Source organism: Amblyomma americanum, chromosome 6 (genome assembly GCF_052857255.1).
Source record: "Amblyomma americanum isolate KBUSLIRL-KWMA chromosome 6, ASM5285725v1, whole genome shotgun sequence".
Classification (NCBI taxonomy): domain Eukaryota; kingdom Metazoa; phylum Arthropoda; class Arachnida; order Ixodida; family Ixodidae; genus Amblyomma; species Amblyomma americanum.
The window spans coordinates 49,820,871-49,839,449 of record NC_135502.1 but is presented as its reverse complement, the minus strand read 5'-3'; the positions used below and the strand labels follow the sequence as shown (position 1 = coordinate 49,839,449).

The window sequence follows — 18,579 nt, the reverse complement described above, 5'->3', positions numbered from 1 at the left end:
CCCTGAAAAGTGTAATACATTTCTGCACAAGTGCGCTTAAGCGAAGCGAAGTCAAGCTTAAATTTTTTATTTGTATACATGCGTTTCTTTAAGTAGTCAGTGTAAGGGGTGAATTTATAGGCTGCACTTGCTGGTGAAAGGAAGGCGCGGTAGTTTTATTTCCACCATGCGTATATGAGACTTTCATAGTCTAAAGACAAAACATAAGTTTAGGCTTTTGATTAAAACCCGCTCTGGTATAAATGTGGGATTTGAGGAGTCCCTAGCTAGCCTGTGGATCAGTAGCCCTTTTATTTGTATGAAAGTGTCCAGCAGGTCCCGCGCAATACGGTTTTTATTTGTTGAGTTCTTCACACAGAAGTGCAGTTTGCAAGTAGATGATCGACGATAGGTTTGAATATCTACGTCGTTTTTTTAATTTTGTGTTGGCTCGTTATACAGTTGACACCGCGGCCTGTCACGCCGACCTATTTGCCTTAAGAGAGAAAAATCTCGCACACTGCCGACTCGTACACTGCACTCATATCTTCTTTAGTCGCTAGAGATAAGAGGGAACAGTTTATTTAGTTACACTACTGCTTATCTCCTCATGAGACCATAGAAGGACGATAATACGTACAGAAGAGAAGTTGGAAGAGCGTTAAAGGAGCAACAAACAATAAATAAAACGAGTGAGAAGCCGTAATCTTTAGCAATTTTCTTCATACGGCACGCAAATTTATGCAGCATGGAAACTACTCCGGGTGCTAGTGCTCTTTAAGCTAATTTCGTCGTCGAGATTTTTGTGCCAGAGCTCATCTTCTTTAGGGAAGTTTTCGCTACTGCTGTAACGATTAATCAATGGTAACTCCGCCACAAGTATTGCCGACTGATAATCAAATTTGACTGCGATTTTATGGGCGCAGAGCTTTTCAACAAAACTAGATACCAATAAACACCAAAATGGAGCCCAGTACACTCTTTATTACAAAAAAAAAAAGAATAAAACTGTTTTTGTCTGTTACTTACCGCTGCTTACCGCTCTTTGCTGCGAATGTAGTGCACACAATTCATGCAGTAGTAGAGATGACATTTGCCCGTGTACATCTTAAGCAGGCAGCAGGCGACGCTTCAAATTTCGTTTCTTTTGTAGCGCACGACACCTTAACCACCGTGCAACATATGGGTCAGGAAAATTTCATGTAAAGTCGCAGTGGCCGAGCCCATAGAAGTAACGTCGTTTTATCCAACAAAAGGTGCAAGCATAGCCGCTGGCTGTTTCGGGTTGTCGATAAAACTCAGGACCATAACACTTTTATTCTCACGGCAAAGTCTTTGATAAACTTGAATGTTCCTTTCTTGAATGTTATCTGGAAGCCAAACGTCCTATGCCTCGTTTCCGGCTCGTCCCATGTTTCGGAACTAAGAAAACCGAAGGGAGGAAAATTTCCTCTCCGGACACGTTTAACAATGGCCGCTTATGCTAATGTATGTTAGCCTGCGATGCGTGCAGCTCAGACTTGTGTGCATATCAAGTATTAAGGCGATAAACTTTAATGCTCATGCTCGTGGTGACCGTCCGTCCGTTACATCGCCACCTAGGTCACGTGACCTAGGTCAGGTGGCGCCACGCTCGCGCCAGCTTCTCTTCTCCTCTGTCGTGAAATGAATTCAAGCGCGGAAAATTCAACTCAGTGCAATGAGTCGCAAACGGCGTTCGCCTTCTCGCAGTTAAGATATATCTAAGTGCCTTCAACGAATTTTTTCTAAGACATAGGGCTCATACAAACTATTTAGACGACATATGGTTGAGAACGCTCGTAATAATTGTTCCAACACGCGTGCAGCCTGCCGGTTGTTAGTCAGATGCCTTCAGTGTCGATAAGCATACAGATAAGTGGAGTCAGTGAATTTGTGTACAGAGCTGAAGGTGTGCGCAGCTCTCCTACCGAAGGCCGTGTGATGCTCTTCCTAAGCCGCTGATAACAGAGAATGATCGAAAGAGCAATACGGCGTCCACGCGTAAGCAACCGTTCCATCCCTTGTTCTGAAAAGGGTACCGCCTAGCACACACATTCTGCTGTGTACCCTCCTCAGGTGGGTGGTATATAAAGAACAAATTAGCCCTTAATTAAGACTCATAAGATGGCTGTGCATTGCAGTTTTTCGATATAAATAATATGCAAAGAACTTTTTTCTGCATGAGTGTGTTGAAAAGAGAAATGGGCGCGAGGGAAACGTGGGCAAATTGATAAACAAGGACAAAATTACGCTCGCATCACTGCGAAATTTTGAATAGCATGGTTCGTAATTGGGTCATAAATTTGTTCACTACCAAACAGAATTTAATATATAGGCAGGGCCACATTTTCATGCGTAATAAAAAAACGCGCAGATATGACCGCAACGTAGATTACCACAATCGTTTGCATGAATGAACACCGCGCAACGTCACCGTGTTTGACCACGTGCCATAGCGTCAGAGTACCGACATAATGGCTGCTTGCAAAGAGTTCGGACAACTTTGCACCTTTTTCTGGGAACCCATACAAATACGGCTTTGACAAACTCGCCACGTGACGCGCAGGAGCAATGATGTATCCATAAAATAAAATTCACTCCCTCGCTCACTCACCTTGCTACTCAGCAAAGCTTTCAATGAATAATAAAATGAATCAATCATTGCAAATCACTCGATAAGTGCCTGTTGCATAGCTGAATAACTTAAGGTGAAACAGAACGTTCGTCCACGTCTGCGAATGAAAGGCCCCGTAACCAAACACGCTGAAAGCGTTGCAACATTTTTTCTCTTCGGGCAAATTTTTTCTCTTCTCCCATACGTCGCCGGGCTTCTGTAGAGGGTGACTACTTTTTAATCCGCAAGCGCCACCTCAGAATGACGTAAGCTAATAGTTTGTAGAAAACGTCCATCGCAAGCAAGATGCCAAACTTGACGTGGACGAAAGCGTCTTCTGCCCCCGCCTCGATGAGAACCTGTTCGGGTTCAGCGAAGAAGCAGAAGGTGTCTTCGCTGCAGTCTAGCTCCCCTCTGCCGCCGCCGTAGATCGCGTACATAATGCCCTGGAGGGCGTGGTACAGGTGAGAGGTGTAGGTGAACCAGGCCACCGGGGGCTGAAGCAGCTTGGGTGGCATAAAGAAACCGCAGAAGAGGAACGACGGTGCTGAAGCCGGCAATGCCACGAACAGCGCCGTCTGCAAACAAGTCACATTACGCCAATTTATGCTGCAGTTGCACCCACACGACCATTCTGTTTAAAAAAAATTGACACGGACACCTAATTCTATTATGTGTTCACAATGAGGTGGCATTAGCAGCCGTTGATGACTTTTCGCAAGAGACGTCACGTCACTTGCCGGCAGCCATTAAAGCGTGATGATGATGATAGTGAGTTTTTATGGCGCAAGGGCATCTGCGGCCAAAGAGCGCCATGACACAAGGTATTTTCGTTTGCTCAAGGTGGGTTCAAAGACCCATTTCCCAAGCATTTCACCCTGCTTAAGCCGAGCACCAGGCCAAGGAGAGCTTGTACCCATTGTATCACCGGTCCATGGTTACCCGGTGGCACTGGGGATCGAACCCCGCACCTCCCGCATGCGAGGCGGATGCTCAGCCACTAGGCCACTGTTGTATCCTTTTCTCTTGAGGGATATAACACTAATAACGACCATAATTTCGCGACAGTTGTTGTAAGCCTCACTGAAAACAGGAAAGAGTTGGTTTGGTTTTGTCGGTTTCAACGTCCCAGAGCGACTCGGGCTACGTTTTTATAGTTAACTAGCAGACATGTTTTTATTGTTATGTTAACTATGAAGCAGTCGTATTTTTGCAATATCAAATTTCGTCGAATTGTCCGAGCACTTGTTTGCTAGTAGATATTCGCGTCCATATTTTCAGTTCAATCTGCGTAATTATGCATGCAAGGCGGTGACGATCGGCTCGAAACTTCTCTCGGCGTTACGTGGCGTTCGTCTGTAAACAGCGTCGAGCAACAGGTGTAGCTAATAGCGGTTTCCTTTTCACTTTCGAATATCAAAATAGAAGAAACCCGCGACGCAACAGCAGCATCACTCTAGGCAGGAGTTTCGCTTCTATTGCCACCGATTTGCATAGGACGCGAAATGAGTGGAAACTCTGGGGGCGAATATCTCGAAACACGCGTCCTCACGAAGAATTGCGATAAATGAAGTAGTCTAGGAATGTTACGACCTCCATGTTTCCAATATAAACATTCACGAGAGCGGTAGCGGGTAAAAATGTAATATATTTCAGCTAATTAAGAGCCTGATTGACAATTATCACGTCTCTTTGTGTCCTTCTCGCGGCACTTTAACTTTAGTGCAGAGGTGGATGACACGCACCTCTAAGGGTCTTACTTTAAGAATTTGATAAAGTTTAATTTTGATTGCCCTTTACAGCGCAAATTATGGCCGCTTCTTGAAATAATATTATAAAAAACATGGCCGAAATGCTCAAAGGTCCATGCTATAGACAGTAACCTTTCGACTCACGCTACACACTGAGTACAAATGTAGTGCCTAGCGCGGAGAAGGAGAGGGCGGATATGATAACTGCGTGACTTCGATTGTATTTACTGTTAGGGTGGATGCATAAAAAATCTATGCTATCAGTTCGGTACTTCTCAATCGAAGAAGCCCACTATGGTTTTCACGAACAACGCCACAGACTTCTTCGAGGATCCGGAATGCAAACGCAATATCTAAATATCCTTCATTAAAGAAAAATTCCCGAAATCTCGCTTAGGTGTAACACGGATCTTTAGTTTTCGCATCAAATGTACGATGCATAAACTTGTCGGTAGTGGCCGTTTATTACAAGGCCGACGCTTTCGACAAAATATAAAAAAATCTATCTACACGCTTTCCTGTGTATATGAGCGGGCATAGAGAAAGAAGTCCTGTAAAAAGTTGCTGTGTAGATAACGTTGTGGGAAAGGAGTCTTGTGATTTCGGCTTACGTCAGCTTAAAAACTTCCTTGCTTTTTCTCAATGTTTTTAACTTTGTATCATGCACCACATAAAAGGAGGCTTTTAGTCATCGATATGTAAGAAATGATAGTAGCAATCAATCCTGAATATGAATGAAAAAGGAAAAAAAAAGTGATGGATGCTGTCAGTGAACTGAGGTGGGGTACGTTACGAACAGTCTGTTATCGCTTCAATTCAGAGAACATTCACAAAAACAAGGCAGTGATGAAATCCGACCGCTGTAGGTTCTCCATGGTGCTTTACCAACGCAAGAAGACGCGGACGAAGGAACACAGAAGAAAGAGAAATGAGCGCCGAACTGCCACCTGCAGGTTGTTGTTAAGGACCTCAGCAAAAAAAAAAAAAAGAAAACGATTTTCTTACTGCATTCAGTAACTTTGTATTGAAATGATGAAGCTGTCTCTACAAGTTTCCTGGTTTGAGCGTTTCCTGTGGGCAACGCTGTACGGCATTCGAACGAACGCACGTGCTTGCCGATTACTTGCCGCTGCCACCTGCAGTTTCGTATAAAAAATTTCAACTCCCGCGCCTAAATGGCTTTAAGCTGAGGACCTTACACTGCGATGCAACAGTGTTGCCTGTCGAGCGTGTGTTGCTTGCATTAGTAGTATTGTAACTTGAAGGCAAAATGAGGAAGGCCACCATTGACATAAAATTGCGACATGTACACTGAAAAAAATTAAAGATATCAACCAGGTAACTTGTGAAAAGTTTTTTCCAACCGAGATAATGACCGACTCTTTCCAATGAAGCGTTTCTTGTAAGTTAACCTTTTTCATTGCATTGAACTGGTGAAACCAATGGCAAAACTTTCAATTAAGCACGATATGCTTTCAGCAAGTCCGTGTACACACCTCAGCGCTGGACGCGGCCGACACAACCAGTGCCAAGCCCTGTGTGGTGGCGCAGGTTTGAAGACTAAGCAAAATCACGGAGGCAAGCCGCCACATCTCCGCCGGCTGCGCTGTCGCCCAGTACAAGATGAGCACCATCATGGTCGGTCCCAGGAGCTACAAAAAATGTGCGGAAAACAAAGCTTGCGTCAAGCTATGCGCTCTAGAAAGATACCGAAGCTCAGAGTACACGTTGCAGCTAAGGTCGAACACTGAACAATGTAGCGCCGCTGGATGCAATTCGGTTGCTAGAAATACATCTCCGAGAACACACGAACAAATGTGCCAGCATGAGCATATTTTTCTTACGCTTACCAGGAAGGGAATTTCCGTGAGGACCCTGGCGATGTAATACATGGCCGGCTTGTACCAACAGTTCCGGTGCTCACGTAACAGGACTCTCAACTCCGTTGGGACTGAAAAAATCATTGGCAGAATGCCAGCACACAAAGTTAGGATCAGGGATTTACATATATTCTAAAGATTACATACGAAACATAGACGAACTTGTCGTATGCGAGCTTTATGTATGACGCAGGTGCAGTTGGCGGAATTAGGTAGGGGTATGCATGGTATTTTATGGTATTTCATTGTGTATTTTGTGCTCAACCCTACTTATAGTCAAAGCCACTCCGCAGCATTAATAAATAAACAAAATTAGGAGTACTTAGGTAGGCATGGTTGTCTCCCAGAAAATATGAGTGGTCAGTCGTCAAAAGCGATGACGAAATGCTGAGGACGCGTGGCCGTGGAAGCTCATCTGGTAGTGACGTGAAGCAGAAGGTTATGTTATGATGATTAAAAGCTTCAATTTTTCTCTTGATTTTTAGGGTGCTAGTCGCATGGCTAGTCGTGAGGGGCTGCCGGCTGGTTGATTGTGAGGTGGGTGTATAGGTCACACGGTAAGTGATCAACTTCTACTTTTCGGATCTTGTAGATTCTTGCTAACTTTGATGTGGAAAGAGAGAGAGTACAATGGGGGCCATTGTTTTCTAAGTTTCTGCCTTCCTTAACAGAGACCGCCTACCGTATCACAAGCACTTTTAGATACCAACAGTTTGGACAGATCACACCTTCTCGTCATGAATATAGAAAAAAACTCTTCCCTGTGATAGAAAGTATGCTCAACATATATTTCTTCTTTTATCATAGATACGGATATTACGAAGAATAACGTTTACTTGTTGATCGAATAAAGCGATTATTTCGAGTACGATGATCGTCGCAAACCCTTTGATTTCACTGAAGAATATGAAATACTCACAGATCATTACAGTGGGCATTGTTGACTGGAAGAGTAGCATGGACATCATAAGTGTAAAAAAAGATACATTGTTGACTACTCTAGCTGCCTCGTTTCCAATGCCATAGAAAAGGGCCGTTAACATCAGTGCGAAAGAGAGGTACACCGCAAGGCGCAGTTGAGTTGCAACCTGTTGAGAAAAATGAAGAAAATATAATTTTTTGTGAAATTTCTAGCCTCTGAACATGCCTAGCTCTTTCGTGACTGACTCAGATTGTGGACAAAATTTGAGAAAGCCAGGCGTACTTCGCACTCGAGACATTACTTAGTGCATAGTTTAGCCAATACTACATGTCAAATCTCACAGTAGCACGTTAAGGCATATATATATGGACCGTGCAATAAATATTTTCAAACAACTCTAGAAAGTCTGCACTGTGTGCCCCGTATGTGCAAATTCGCACCACAAATTGGTTAAGAGCAGTTGGAAATCTTCGAAAATGTTACTATAATTGGGATTGCATCGGAAAATACAGCACTACTAAACAGCGTCAGAACGCCACACAAAAAAGGCCACATCGACAAAACAGCGTATCAGAAAAAAGAGCATATGCAGTGCCAACTAGAACACAGAAAAAAAAAGCACAATGACAGAAGAGCAGTAGAACGACGCCAAAACAGCACACAGTACGGTGCAGTGCTGAGGGAAAGGTGAACAACAATAGTCATAACCGCTGGGTGGGAGGCAGATGCCATACGACAGTGGCGTTTTTAGGTTATGTTAAGTTCAGCGGTGCAGTGCTTAATAATAATAATAATAATAATAATTGGTTTTTTGGGGGAAAGGAAATGGCGCAGTATCTGTCTCATATATCGTTGGACACCTGAACCGCGCCGTAAGAGAAGGGATAAGGGAGGGAGTGACAGAAGAAAGGGAGTGAGGTGCCGTAGTGGAGGGCTCCGGAATAATTTCGACCACCTGGGGATCTTTAGCGTGCACCGACATCGCACAGCACACGGGCGCCTTAGCGTTTTTATTGGAATGCACTTTTTTGTCTCATGCACATGTTTTTTTTCAAGGATCCTTAGTTTTTCACACTTTATGAACTGTTTGTATAAAGTACAACTGCGCGACCTGCAATTTAGGTATTGTCTGGTGGCTCGAGTGGCGTTTTTAGGTTATGTTAGATTCAGTGGTTAGGTGCTTAGGAATGTACTTTTTGTGTTTCATGTAGATGTTTTTTTTTTTAGTTTTTAACACTTTATGAACTAGTTGTATAAAGTACGACTGCGGAACCAGACATTTAGGTATCGCCTGGTGGCTCGAGTCGTATGGTTAATGCGTAAGAATCAAGACTTCGTTATGATTCCGAGTACGCAACGACTGTTAAACGAGCAAATGCGGTGGGGTAAGAATTAAAATCAGTTCAAAATTTACGCGGCGAGATGGATTAGAGAGAAGAAGTAAAAGAGAAAAAACAAAAGCTGGCTGGTATCCAGGCCAATTTCATTTTTCAGTTTACCGGAGTGTGGTTGCATAAGACAGAAAAAGCTAATTAAGCGAAGACTGCATAACCACTAGTTCTGCCATGCGCACTTTCAGGCAAGTCGCATCGTACTTAGTTACGGCATTTTGTCGGGATATTTTTTCCCTGTGCTCTTCTGACGTCATTCAGTTTTTTTCGTGCGCTGTTTTGACTCGTGCTATATTTCCGCTGTGCTGTTTGTCACTGTGATGTTTTGTGTGCGCTGTTTTCACGCATGCTGCTTTGTCGTGTGCTATCCTTTCGTGGCTAAGTGAACCAAGTCGAATAGTGTATAGTTAATATCGAATCGAATACGATTCAAATATTTGTGTGATTTTGAAAACTCCTTCAAGACGGCTATTGATTTGAAGCACGAAAGTGCTAGCGGTGGAGCTTTCAAGCTACAGCTGTTGCAAGATGCAACACTAATCTCTACTAGGGACATGGAACAAGATGCCAGTACACTAACTCTATGACCGTCATATCACACGCACTGGGGAATTACGTCTTCCTAGTGATTTATACAGCGAGCAAACTAGCGCCAAATAAGGCTGATAAGAGCGACGAGTGTTTCATTCATGGACTCTGATTCCGAGCATGAGGCCAGGGTTTGCTAAGTCTCGCTGAAACTTATAACGTAGCCCAATTTAGAAAAACAGACCGATTACGGTAGTATGCTGTGAAACGTCCGAGTGGGTCTTGTTTTTTGAAAAAGGCCCCGAAAAAACTATGGTGTGGCTTTTCGAACTTCGTACCAATAATTCGAAAACTACGCAAAAACTCGACTAAGGTTTTGATTCGTTCCGAATACTTTTGAATCTGCACTGCTTGTTTAGTTTGGCGAATCCAATATATAAATTGTTTATTCGCTATTCAACATTTCGAACATTCGCGCATCCATAATGGTGGGCTGTTCGGAGAGATTTGCAATTTTTCAGAGATACAGACAGTTTATCAGAAGTAAGGGCAACTTTTTTAGCCTACAATTTCATTGGAGAAGAACCAAGAATGGCGTCATCTAAAGAACTCGGCACTTCCCCCTCGCCTTAGCGAACATAACCGCAGGAAGAAAGTTCTGATACAAGATATAAAAATAACTACTCACCTTGTTGCGGACAATGCAAAGAAAGCATCTTCGTAGCAGCACAAGGAACTGAACGAAATAGCTGACGTTTTCTTGGTGTTGTGACAAAGCAGCTTGCAGCTCCTGAAATATACATATTCGTGTGCCGCGACTTTACATACACAACTTAAGTGCCTCTGCGGTGCATATCAACCAAAAAGCGATATGCATGATTGTATGAAATTCATTGAAAATTGACAAATTTCAAATAACTTTGCGAAAGATAATTGTATCAGATAAATGTATGCATTTTTGTCCTTACCTTAAACACCAACAAGCAGACTGAACACCACTTTGTTTTAAACCTCCGCTAACAAACAGAGTAACCTCAAAAATTACTCAAACGCACGGACGAACTTCACCCTTGGTGACAGAATGATGCTGCAGAGATAGACACGGCTGTTCTACGATTAGCAATTAAATAATATAGATGCTTTCATCCCTACCATGAGTTTAGTCGGCTCCGAGGAAATGAGACGTACTTTGAAGCCGAACTGAAACGCTAACACGCCAGTGTGGTATTTATCTACTCTGCCGCCAGATATTGTTTAGCAACTGATTTACAAATGTAAGCCTCAACAGCACACAAACATGGATCACAGTGCTCGTTTGGTATAGCTGAAATATAAAGGCAGAATATTTTGTTTTCTTCGTAGGCCTTGTTAACGTTTTATTCCGGCTTGACAGTACGGTTGGAAGCCTTCCTCAAGCATTGAAGCGGGAGGCATAAATCATGCTTGTCGACGCAGCTTGAAGTAGCACAGCATACTTCTATTAGGCATATGCACCTAGAGCGAGGTATCTCACAGGCGTTTTTTTCCTCCACAAACTCGAAACAGGTTCAAGATTATGCATATACTAAAGAAAAAACGGGTCTTGTTTTTGAAGCAGGACAGTGCCATTCTTTTGGACTACTCTTTTGATAGCGGAATGCAACTGACACTGACCTTACGTCGTAGTGACCGCTGCAGACATTAAGGACGGTGCGCAATCGAGACCATGTGACTTCTGCGCATGAGCGCGGCTGCGGAAAATAGCCCTCACCTTTTTTTTCATGACACGGCCACCGTAGCATGTACGAGGCTCAGAGGGGTGCATCTTATTTCCTGTGTTGGCGTCCGTGCATGGTGGCGTAAAATGCTTCGAAAGCTGACTCTGTACTTCGCCGTGTTCTCCGCAGGCAATCTCTGTGACTGAGGAAAATGATTGCACTTCAGGTATCAAGGATCACGAGGAGAAGTTGTGAGAGTAGATTAAATGCATGCAGTGAATGTTGGTATCTTGAGTAAACCAGATGGTGGATGTTGTGAGTCTTTGTTCGGCACAAGGACGTCATTGGGTATGTACGATGCTCAAACTTTGTGCGCGTGCAAAAGACACACTAACTGCTTATTTTGGTACATAAATTTATCAGCATAATTTCTTTCGCTAATTTTTAGCATTCAGACCTGGCTGTTGTATGTATCTGCTGGGTAGTATATAATGGCAATGCACTAGAATACTGTTTTAGTAAATTCGCTTCGACTAGAAAGAATTTTCACTATAATAATGTCTTTAATGTGACAGTTTCAGCTGATGACATTGCTCTGAAAATGCTGTCTAGTACCTTGCTTGTTTACTGAGCACACGGTTACAAACAAAACACTTATAAAGACCCAGCATCCTGCAATAATCATCCCCTTATTCGGTTATGGTTTATTCTCATGTACAACATATTAATAAAATCATGATCTCGATTCCGTGAAAGCCTTCTGAAAGTACCATTGTCATCATCTTCATCCGTCTGACTACACCCACTGCAGGGTAATAGCCTCTGTCATGCTTTTTCTAGTTAACCCTATCTTGCCATCAGTGCCCAGCCTATGCCTGCAAACTTCCTAATATTATCCGCCCATCTAACCTTCTGCCGCCGCCTGCTACGTTTGCCTTCTCTTGGAATCCACTCCGTTTCCCTTAAGGAGTAGCGGTTATCTTACCTTCGCATGACCTGCCCTGTCCAAGCTCATTTCTTCCTTTTTACTTTGCCTAGAATCTCATTAACCCGCATTTGTTCTCTGACCCACTCTGCCCTTTTTCTGCTTCTTAACGTTACACCTATCACTTTTCCTTTCCATAGCCGGGTGAGTTGTCTTTAAGTTGAACCCTTTTTTTAGTCTCCACGTTTCTGCCCCACACGTGAGCACCGGTTAGATGCAGCTGCTATATACTATTCCCTTGAGTGATTTTGGTAAACTGCCACTCACGATCTGAGAGAATCTGCCAAATACGGTCTACCCTATTCTTATTATTCGTTTTTTCACTCTCCTGATCCGGATCTGCGGTCACTACCTTCTCTGAGTACAGATATTCCATTAACACTTCCAGAAGCTCGCTACCAATTGAAAACTGCTGTACTCTTGCTAGCCTGTTGAACATCATTTGGTTGTCTGCATACTAAGTTTTAGATTTACCTTTCTGGAAGTACTATAAAGTCACGCAAGGGAGGGAGCTTGAGTTTATAAGAAAACGAAACCTTTGCATGAAAACGGCGTTGCCTTCGGCGAGCTGAGCGTCATTTAAATCGATAGTTAAGAAACGCGTGTGACGCAACCAAGCGCGTCAGACCCCCCCTCCGCCCCCCCCCCCCCCCCCCCACGCGCCTCCACTTCTTGCCTGTCACCGTTCACTATTTTTTTTTTTTTCAATTCATACACCTCCCATCTTTACTGCTTCTTTCCTTTCCTCAGCAGCCCGCGCCGCTTTCTTTCCAGGTGCAAAGGCAGCATCTCTTTCTTTTCTTTTTATTTCTCCATGCACGTCACGCGCTTTGTTTGACTGCCCACGGCATCCGAAAAGGTAGCTTCTTCTCGCTGCTCACTAATATTGTTTTTAGACCGTCTCAAAGCCAGTTTTATTGGCTTCGATCTCTAATTGGCTCCGACTGTTTGCTTGCGACTACGGCGTTACGAGTCTGGTTTCCTGAGGTGTCCTTGACTGTGCTGGTGTCGCGATGTCATCCTTGCGGGGAAAGTACGTCGCCATGACCAAACCTTCTTTGCTATAGATATTTAGTTAACAAAAATTCATTTACTTAAAATGAAGAAAAATGTGCAGGCGTCCATCGAAGGCAAAATAGGACCGTCGTTGCACTTCAATATGTCTGGGTGTTTTGCTACAAGGGAGTTTACCATGGTGGGATAAAACTGTACAAAAGTAAAGATGAACGTTTCAGGTTTCAATAGATCATAAGGTTTTGCCATAGTTGGTACAAAACAAGTACGCACTGACGAGATAAAAAAAAATACGAACAGAGTGCGAGGGCACTGCGTTGTTTTCATTTCTTTTTGTCACTTATGTAACTTCATTGTTTTTGATAAAAGGTTTCCAGGTCCATGAACTAGCATGGTGCATGCTACGAGTAAAAAAATTATTTCTTCACACTGCCTGCTTGCGAGGTACGCAGTGGTACATCATGGGTTTCCATATATGTCCGGGTAGTGCTTTCCATTCTTTATCCCATATTTGCTGATTTAAGTTTGCATATCTCCAAAGATAGATTCTTCATTCTTCATGTAACATTGCCCATAGTCCTACTCACTGTAATCAGCTGGGTTGTGGTGAATGGGACAGTGCAGACCTTGAGAGTCCAAGAAAGGCACGAGTTCCTGTACTGAGCCATTGTAGATGCAGCGACCTCCGGATATCATATACAGCTGCAAAAAAGAGAAAGGTTCACCGTACAAAACAATACAGGCAGAATTCGTGGAATATACTTTTGCATGCCACTGAGTACATTTGGTTCACCAATAGCACAGCTGAGTATCTAAAAAACATTTATTGCGCTAAGTTGTGCCTACAAACTGAAATAGGGAAAAAGCGGCGATGTCAGGTAGCGTGCTCGGCTATCGTTGATGAATAGAATCACTGCTACAGTCCGCAGAGCTCAGTTCATGGGTGGCGATGAACTTTCGAGACAGGGGCGGACAGCACATACGAAACTCTTGAATGTTGTAGTTTCACGTGGCCAAAGTCTTGCCAAAAATAAAGTATGCTCGTCTCTAGAGTGAAAAAAAAACCTGATTAGGGAGCGTGCCGACGGATTTGAGCATGAACTCACAAACAATACAAAGCTTCTGCCCGATGCCTCAGAACGAAAAAAAGGTGCAAAAATCGCAGGAAATGCAAACACAAAATGTTCATGAACTCGCATAACATGGCTTCTGGCAGACAACGCGCATCACTTCTAAATCTGGGGGTGCGCGGCTCCACTATATAAACAGTGTCACTCCGTCGGGAACGCCTTCGCAGTCAGGTTCTCCAGTTCGACGATGAATATTGCACGCATCGAAGTAGCGGCGCAAAAGCTTTTTTCTCAGCCCTGAGCGACGAATGGATATCCCCACCCATATATTGTCACCTGATGGCAAGAATGTTTACGGTGGTCTTTATGAAACGCTCAGAAAGGCCTTTGGTGTGCGGATAGTACGCAGTTATCCTCCGGTGTTATGACTGACAATAGTGCAAAACGGCTTGCACCAGATTCGCTGCGAACGCTTTTCCCCTGTCCGTGATGAGAAAGTGGCACGGGCAGAGAGACTTTATTTTTCATTTTTTTATAGTCCCACAATAATTATTGCCCGTGCTGATAATTTCCGGGGAAAAATCGCGCGTTGGAACCCGCTAGTTAAAAAAATTGGGTGACTTCTGCTGCAGTACCATTCGACAGGGTTTTTGCTTCGCCACAGCGCGGGGGTTAAGTATGTGGTCTCCACAATGATGTTCTTGTCAGATGTTGACGTTGGGAAAGGGCCAGAAAGGTCGATTCCGATCTGTTGGAAGGATTTTGCCGCTTATGGTATGGAGACCAAAAGCGCAGCTCGTCCGGTCGGTGAAGTCTTTCGTCGCCGGCAGTCACGGAGTGCTTTCGTGTAAATTGCGACATCTGCGGATAACAATGGCCAGTAATAGTTGCACTGCATTCGCTTGAGTGTGAACCCAATGTGCCGAGCTTTGGAGTCTCTGTGTGACGCCGGCATAATTGTTTCTCGAAGCCCTGTGGGCTCAACAAAAAGTTGTGCGGTATTCCTATGCTCGGGGTACTCTACGAAAACGTCTTTCTGTAAGAAGTACGATAATTACCGCTTCAGCGTTCTGGACGTAGAAGTTGTCTTGTTTTCTAGGTGATTGACAAGGTGATGTGTGGCAAGCACATCCGGTGATGATTCACAATCTTGAAAGATGTGCTTTACAAGTAAAGGTGGAATTTCGATGTGGCCTAGGCTATTGCAAGGCACTCCTCGATGGGCGAATAGTTTGTCTCGGCTTTAGCCGGAGAGCGGCTTGCTCTTCGTTGCCCTTTTGTACAAGTATGGCGCCCACGCAGGCCTATGATGCTTGCATTCTTATTAATATACTTTCTTAAAATGCGGCCCAGGAGCAGCAGCTCCTCCTAGGTGAAGCGGCATTCTCCTGGCTTCAGGGTAGGTCAAGAAAGCTTGATAGCTTCGAGTATTGGGTGCAGCTTCTTCAGACATTGGTCAAAGTTAGTGGCCAAGACAAAAACGTCAACTGGGTACACGAGGCAAGTTTTCCACTTGAGGCATGGTGACATATTGTCGGTAGGTCATTAAAAAACTGCTGGCGCGGAGCACGACTCAAATGGCATTATCAGAAAAGAGGACATTAGGCGTATTGAAGGTGGTCTTCCCACGGTCTCGTTGGCTGCCTTTGATTTGTCGCTGTAAGCCGCCTTGAGGTCCACCGAGGAGAAGTGGGTTGCTTTAAAGAGTGACTATAGTGCGTCGTCGATCCTCGAAAGTTGGTACACTACTTTCTTGGTTGCGCTGTTCAATCAACGACGAAGAACGCAAAATAAAGGTGTGACATCTTTCTTATTTACCACAGGTTGTCACTGGTTATGCCCACGTGCTGTCTCTCTTACAGCTGGGTGACGTCGTCCGGCAGCATTTCTTCCATACTTTACTCGATGGCTTCCCGTTCTCGCGTCGACGTTCGGTAGGGGTGGCTGTGATTTTTTGGTTACGATTCGGAGCGTGGCATCAGGCATTTGTCGGAGCTATGAAGAGGACGTAAAGCAGCTACTGTAGCTTCGAAGGCGGTCACGATTACAGGTATTACGAGAGAGTCCGGCCAAAGGTGGTTCTTTAAAGTACGGTGTCAAAAAGTTCCCTTTTTTCACCTGAGTCATGTCGGGATCAGCGTGTTAAAAATGCGCATCATTTTTTTCGGCGCAGGCAGTCACCGTTTCATTCGAGTGCTGGTTGCGAAACTGCAGGAAAACCTCAGCTTATTCTTCCGGAGTAGTACTTGTAAGCCCCTTCAAAAACTCACTTTTAAATACGGCCAACCTCAAAGAAGTTTGATAGGTTTATATCGCATCCGGGGAGAGTCTTGCAAGACAAAAAAAAATTACAGCAGATTTTCATATCTAAAACAATGCGAAATAGGTGCGCTAGCACTGCTTCAGGGAGCGCGAGCTACCTGCGTCCGCCCCGTGCGGAGTCCCCAGGAAGAATAAATCGTCACACCATCTGAGGAAGGTGCGCTTGCACGCGCTACACGGCCGCAGCTGTGATACAACGGCTCTCTCATTGGCTGCAGCTGTGCGAATGCACCGCCTCCTCATTGGCTGAACCGCTTGACGTGCGCGTCCGCACGTACTTCTCTCGCGCTTCAAAGTCGGGGCGCTGCTTCGGACAGACACCGGCGAAAACAGCCATTGCGGGCAGTACTGCTAGCGCAATAAAAAAGAAAGCGTGTCCGAAATTTGCCAGATCGTCCCACCTGCTGCAAGGAGCTACTCGATCAAAAGGATCCTGACATGGAATGCCGTTGATGGTCGGGTGTTCAAGGGGTGCGAAGAGTACCCGCCGCGGTGGCTCAGTGGTTAGGGCGCTCGACTACTGATCCGGAGTTCCCGGGCTCGAACCCGACCGCGGTGGCTGCGTTTTTATGGAGGCAAAACGCTAAGGGGCCCGTGTGCTGTGCGATGTCAGTGCACGTTAAAGATCCCCAGGTGGTCGAAATTATTATCCGGAGCCCTCCACTAAGGCACCTCTCTCTTCTTTCCTTCTTTCACTCCCTCCTTTATCCCTTCCCTTACGGCGCGGTTCAGGTGTCCAACGATATATGAGACAGATACTGCGCCATTTCCTTTCCCCCCAAAAAACCAATTATTATTATTAGAATGACCGCAGGTGTTGGCGTCGTCATGGTCGACGCAGAGGCTTCATATGTGTGGATTATCTTCTCAGGAGGAAGACAGTGTTGTGTGGGCATCCCTAGCAGGTGGCGGCTGCTTCGAACCGACCCTTTAGAGCGTGCAGGTGAGGCGGCTTCTCCGTTGTGCACTGGAAGAGGACTTGGGCTGGTGCGGCCACTGGAAGGGGGAGTACTTAGTACACCAGACGCGTCCACCAGATGTCACGTAATGGTTACGACAGCCAGGTACGAAAGAATATAGCTGAAAGGTTTTAAAGAAAACTAATTATTTGACTGACCTCTGTCAGCTAATAGGTAACTCTACAGGGGCGATTGCAACAAGTTTTCTTGGCGGTCCTCGAAATACAGACCCACCGCTGCTGTCGGCCGCGTTCATTAAAAAGTTGCGAAGAACTTCCTAGACAAAGCATGGAAAGTACTTGCAGCAACCTCGAGTGTTGCGGCTGCCCGTGGTTAATATCTTGCGGGGTAAACGCGGTCGCTTCTAGCGTCAGAAAGTTATGATGAAAAAAAAAACACTACAGAGCTTCGCACCAATATAGCTGCTGAGGCTGCGCTTAATATTTTAGAAATCCAAACCATTTTTATAAGTTTATGCAGATAATTGTAAGTGCACTTACCATATCGAAGTAAGAGAAGAGTTTCGCACTTGGGTTATGGACGGAGCAAATAACTGTGTGGCCATCTGAAGCCAAAGACTTCATTACAGAAACGCTGCGAAGTGCGGTGATGGAGTCAAGGCCACTGATGAGTAAAGAAAAAGGGTGCAGGAGAATATTACTTCCAGAAGTAGAAAGTGTACATGATAGCTGCACCCAGAAAAAAAGTATCAACAGTCGTTATTTTCCCACTGTGCCCTGTGATTAATATTTACGGATATGGCAGTCAGTGAGAAGTTATAGGCTGATTAATTTTGGCGAATTTCTTTGGGCACTTGAAAGTGAGGTCAACCATAACAGACCTCAACACCGTAGGTTACGAACCACAACATAGCAAGGGAGAAGGAACATAACAACTCGTCGCTATCCTTGATTTTATCATTTATATTCAATTGCTTTAATTGCAAATGCCAGGAGAGCGTTCGCAATTGAGCGCTTCAAGATTTTAAGGGAGTGTGGAAAATTTTATGCGTCTCGATCGGGAACAAATAAAACTATGATCTTGTAAAAACACCGCTCCGTCAGCAGTGTACGCCTGTTACAGAAAGGCGAATACGTTAGCGAGTTGCTCACCTCGTCGGCTCATCGAGGAAGATGACGGGTGGTTTGCTGACGATCTCCTGCGCAATAGACAGCCTCTTACGCTGTCCACCTGACAGGTTACCAGCCCTCGTGCCCTGACACTCTTCGAGTCCCCATTGTGACAGCGCTTCGTTCACCTGGAAAAGATTAATATTGCTGTGAAAAGTAGCGTTGGCAAATAGTACTTTATTGAGGCAATTATGCGTAATAAAAAAATTGGCCGTGGTTTAACTTGGCTAACCCTGAAATTCAGCGAAAAGCAAGCACGCTTGCTTAGCGTCTGAGGCTCGTCCGTGGCGGCTCCGCTACACGCTCGCGAAAGTCG

At 44.7% G+C, this 18,579-nt stretch overlaps 1 protein-coding gene across 2 annotated transcripts in view; it reads right to left on the bottom strand.

Annotated features, from left to right (window-relative positions):
- The window catches only part of LOC144136770 (ATP-binding cassette sub-family G member 1-like), a 50,043-nt gene continuing 31,464 nt past the window's right edge, over positions 1-18,579 (bottom strand). The window contains exons 7-15 of one of the 2 annotated variants that reach the window (XM_077669377.1): positions 18,246-18,391; positions 17,634-17,757; positions 13,370-13,484; positions 10,837-10,985; positions 9,775-9,876; positions 7,165-7,333; positions 6,216-6,316; positions 5,862-6,017; positions 1-3,192 (exon numbers count right to left, since the gene is read on the bottom strand). In XM_077669377.1, the coding sequence (XP_077525503.1) occupies positions 2,845-3,192; positions 5,862-6,017; positions 6,216-6,316; positions 7,165-7,333; positions 9,775-9,876; positions 10,837-10,985; positions 13,370-13,484; positions 17,634-17,757; positions 18,246-18,391 (1,410 nt within the window). In that variant the 3' untranslated portion in view covers positions 1-2,844. The remainder of the gene's footprint in view (positions 3,193-5,861; positions 6,018-6,215; positions 6,317-7,164; positions 7,334-9,774; positions 9,877-10,836; positions 10,986-13,369; positions 13,485-17,633; positions 17,758-18,245; positions 18,392-18,579) is intronic. The other variant, XM_077669378.1, reaches the window with a different exon arrangement.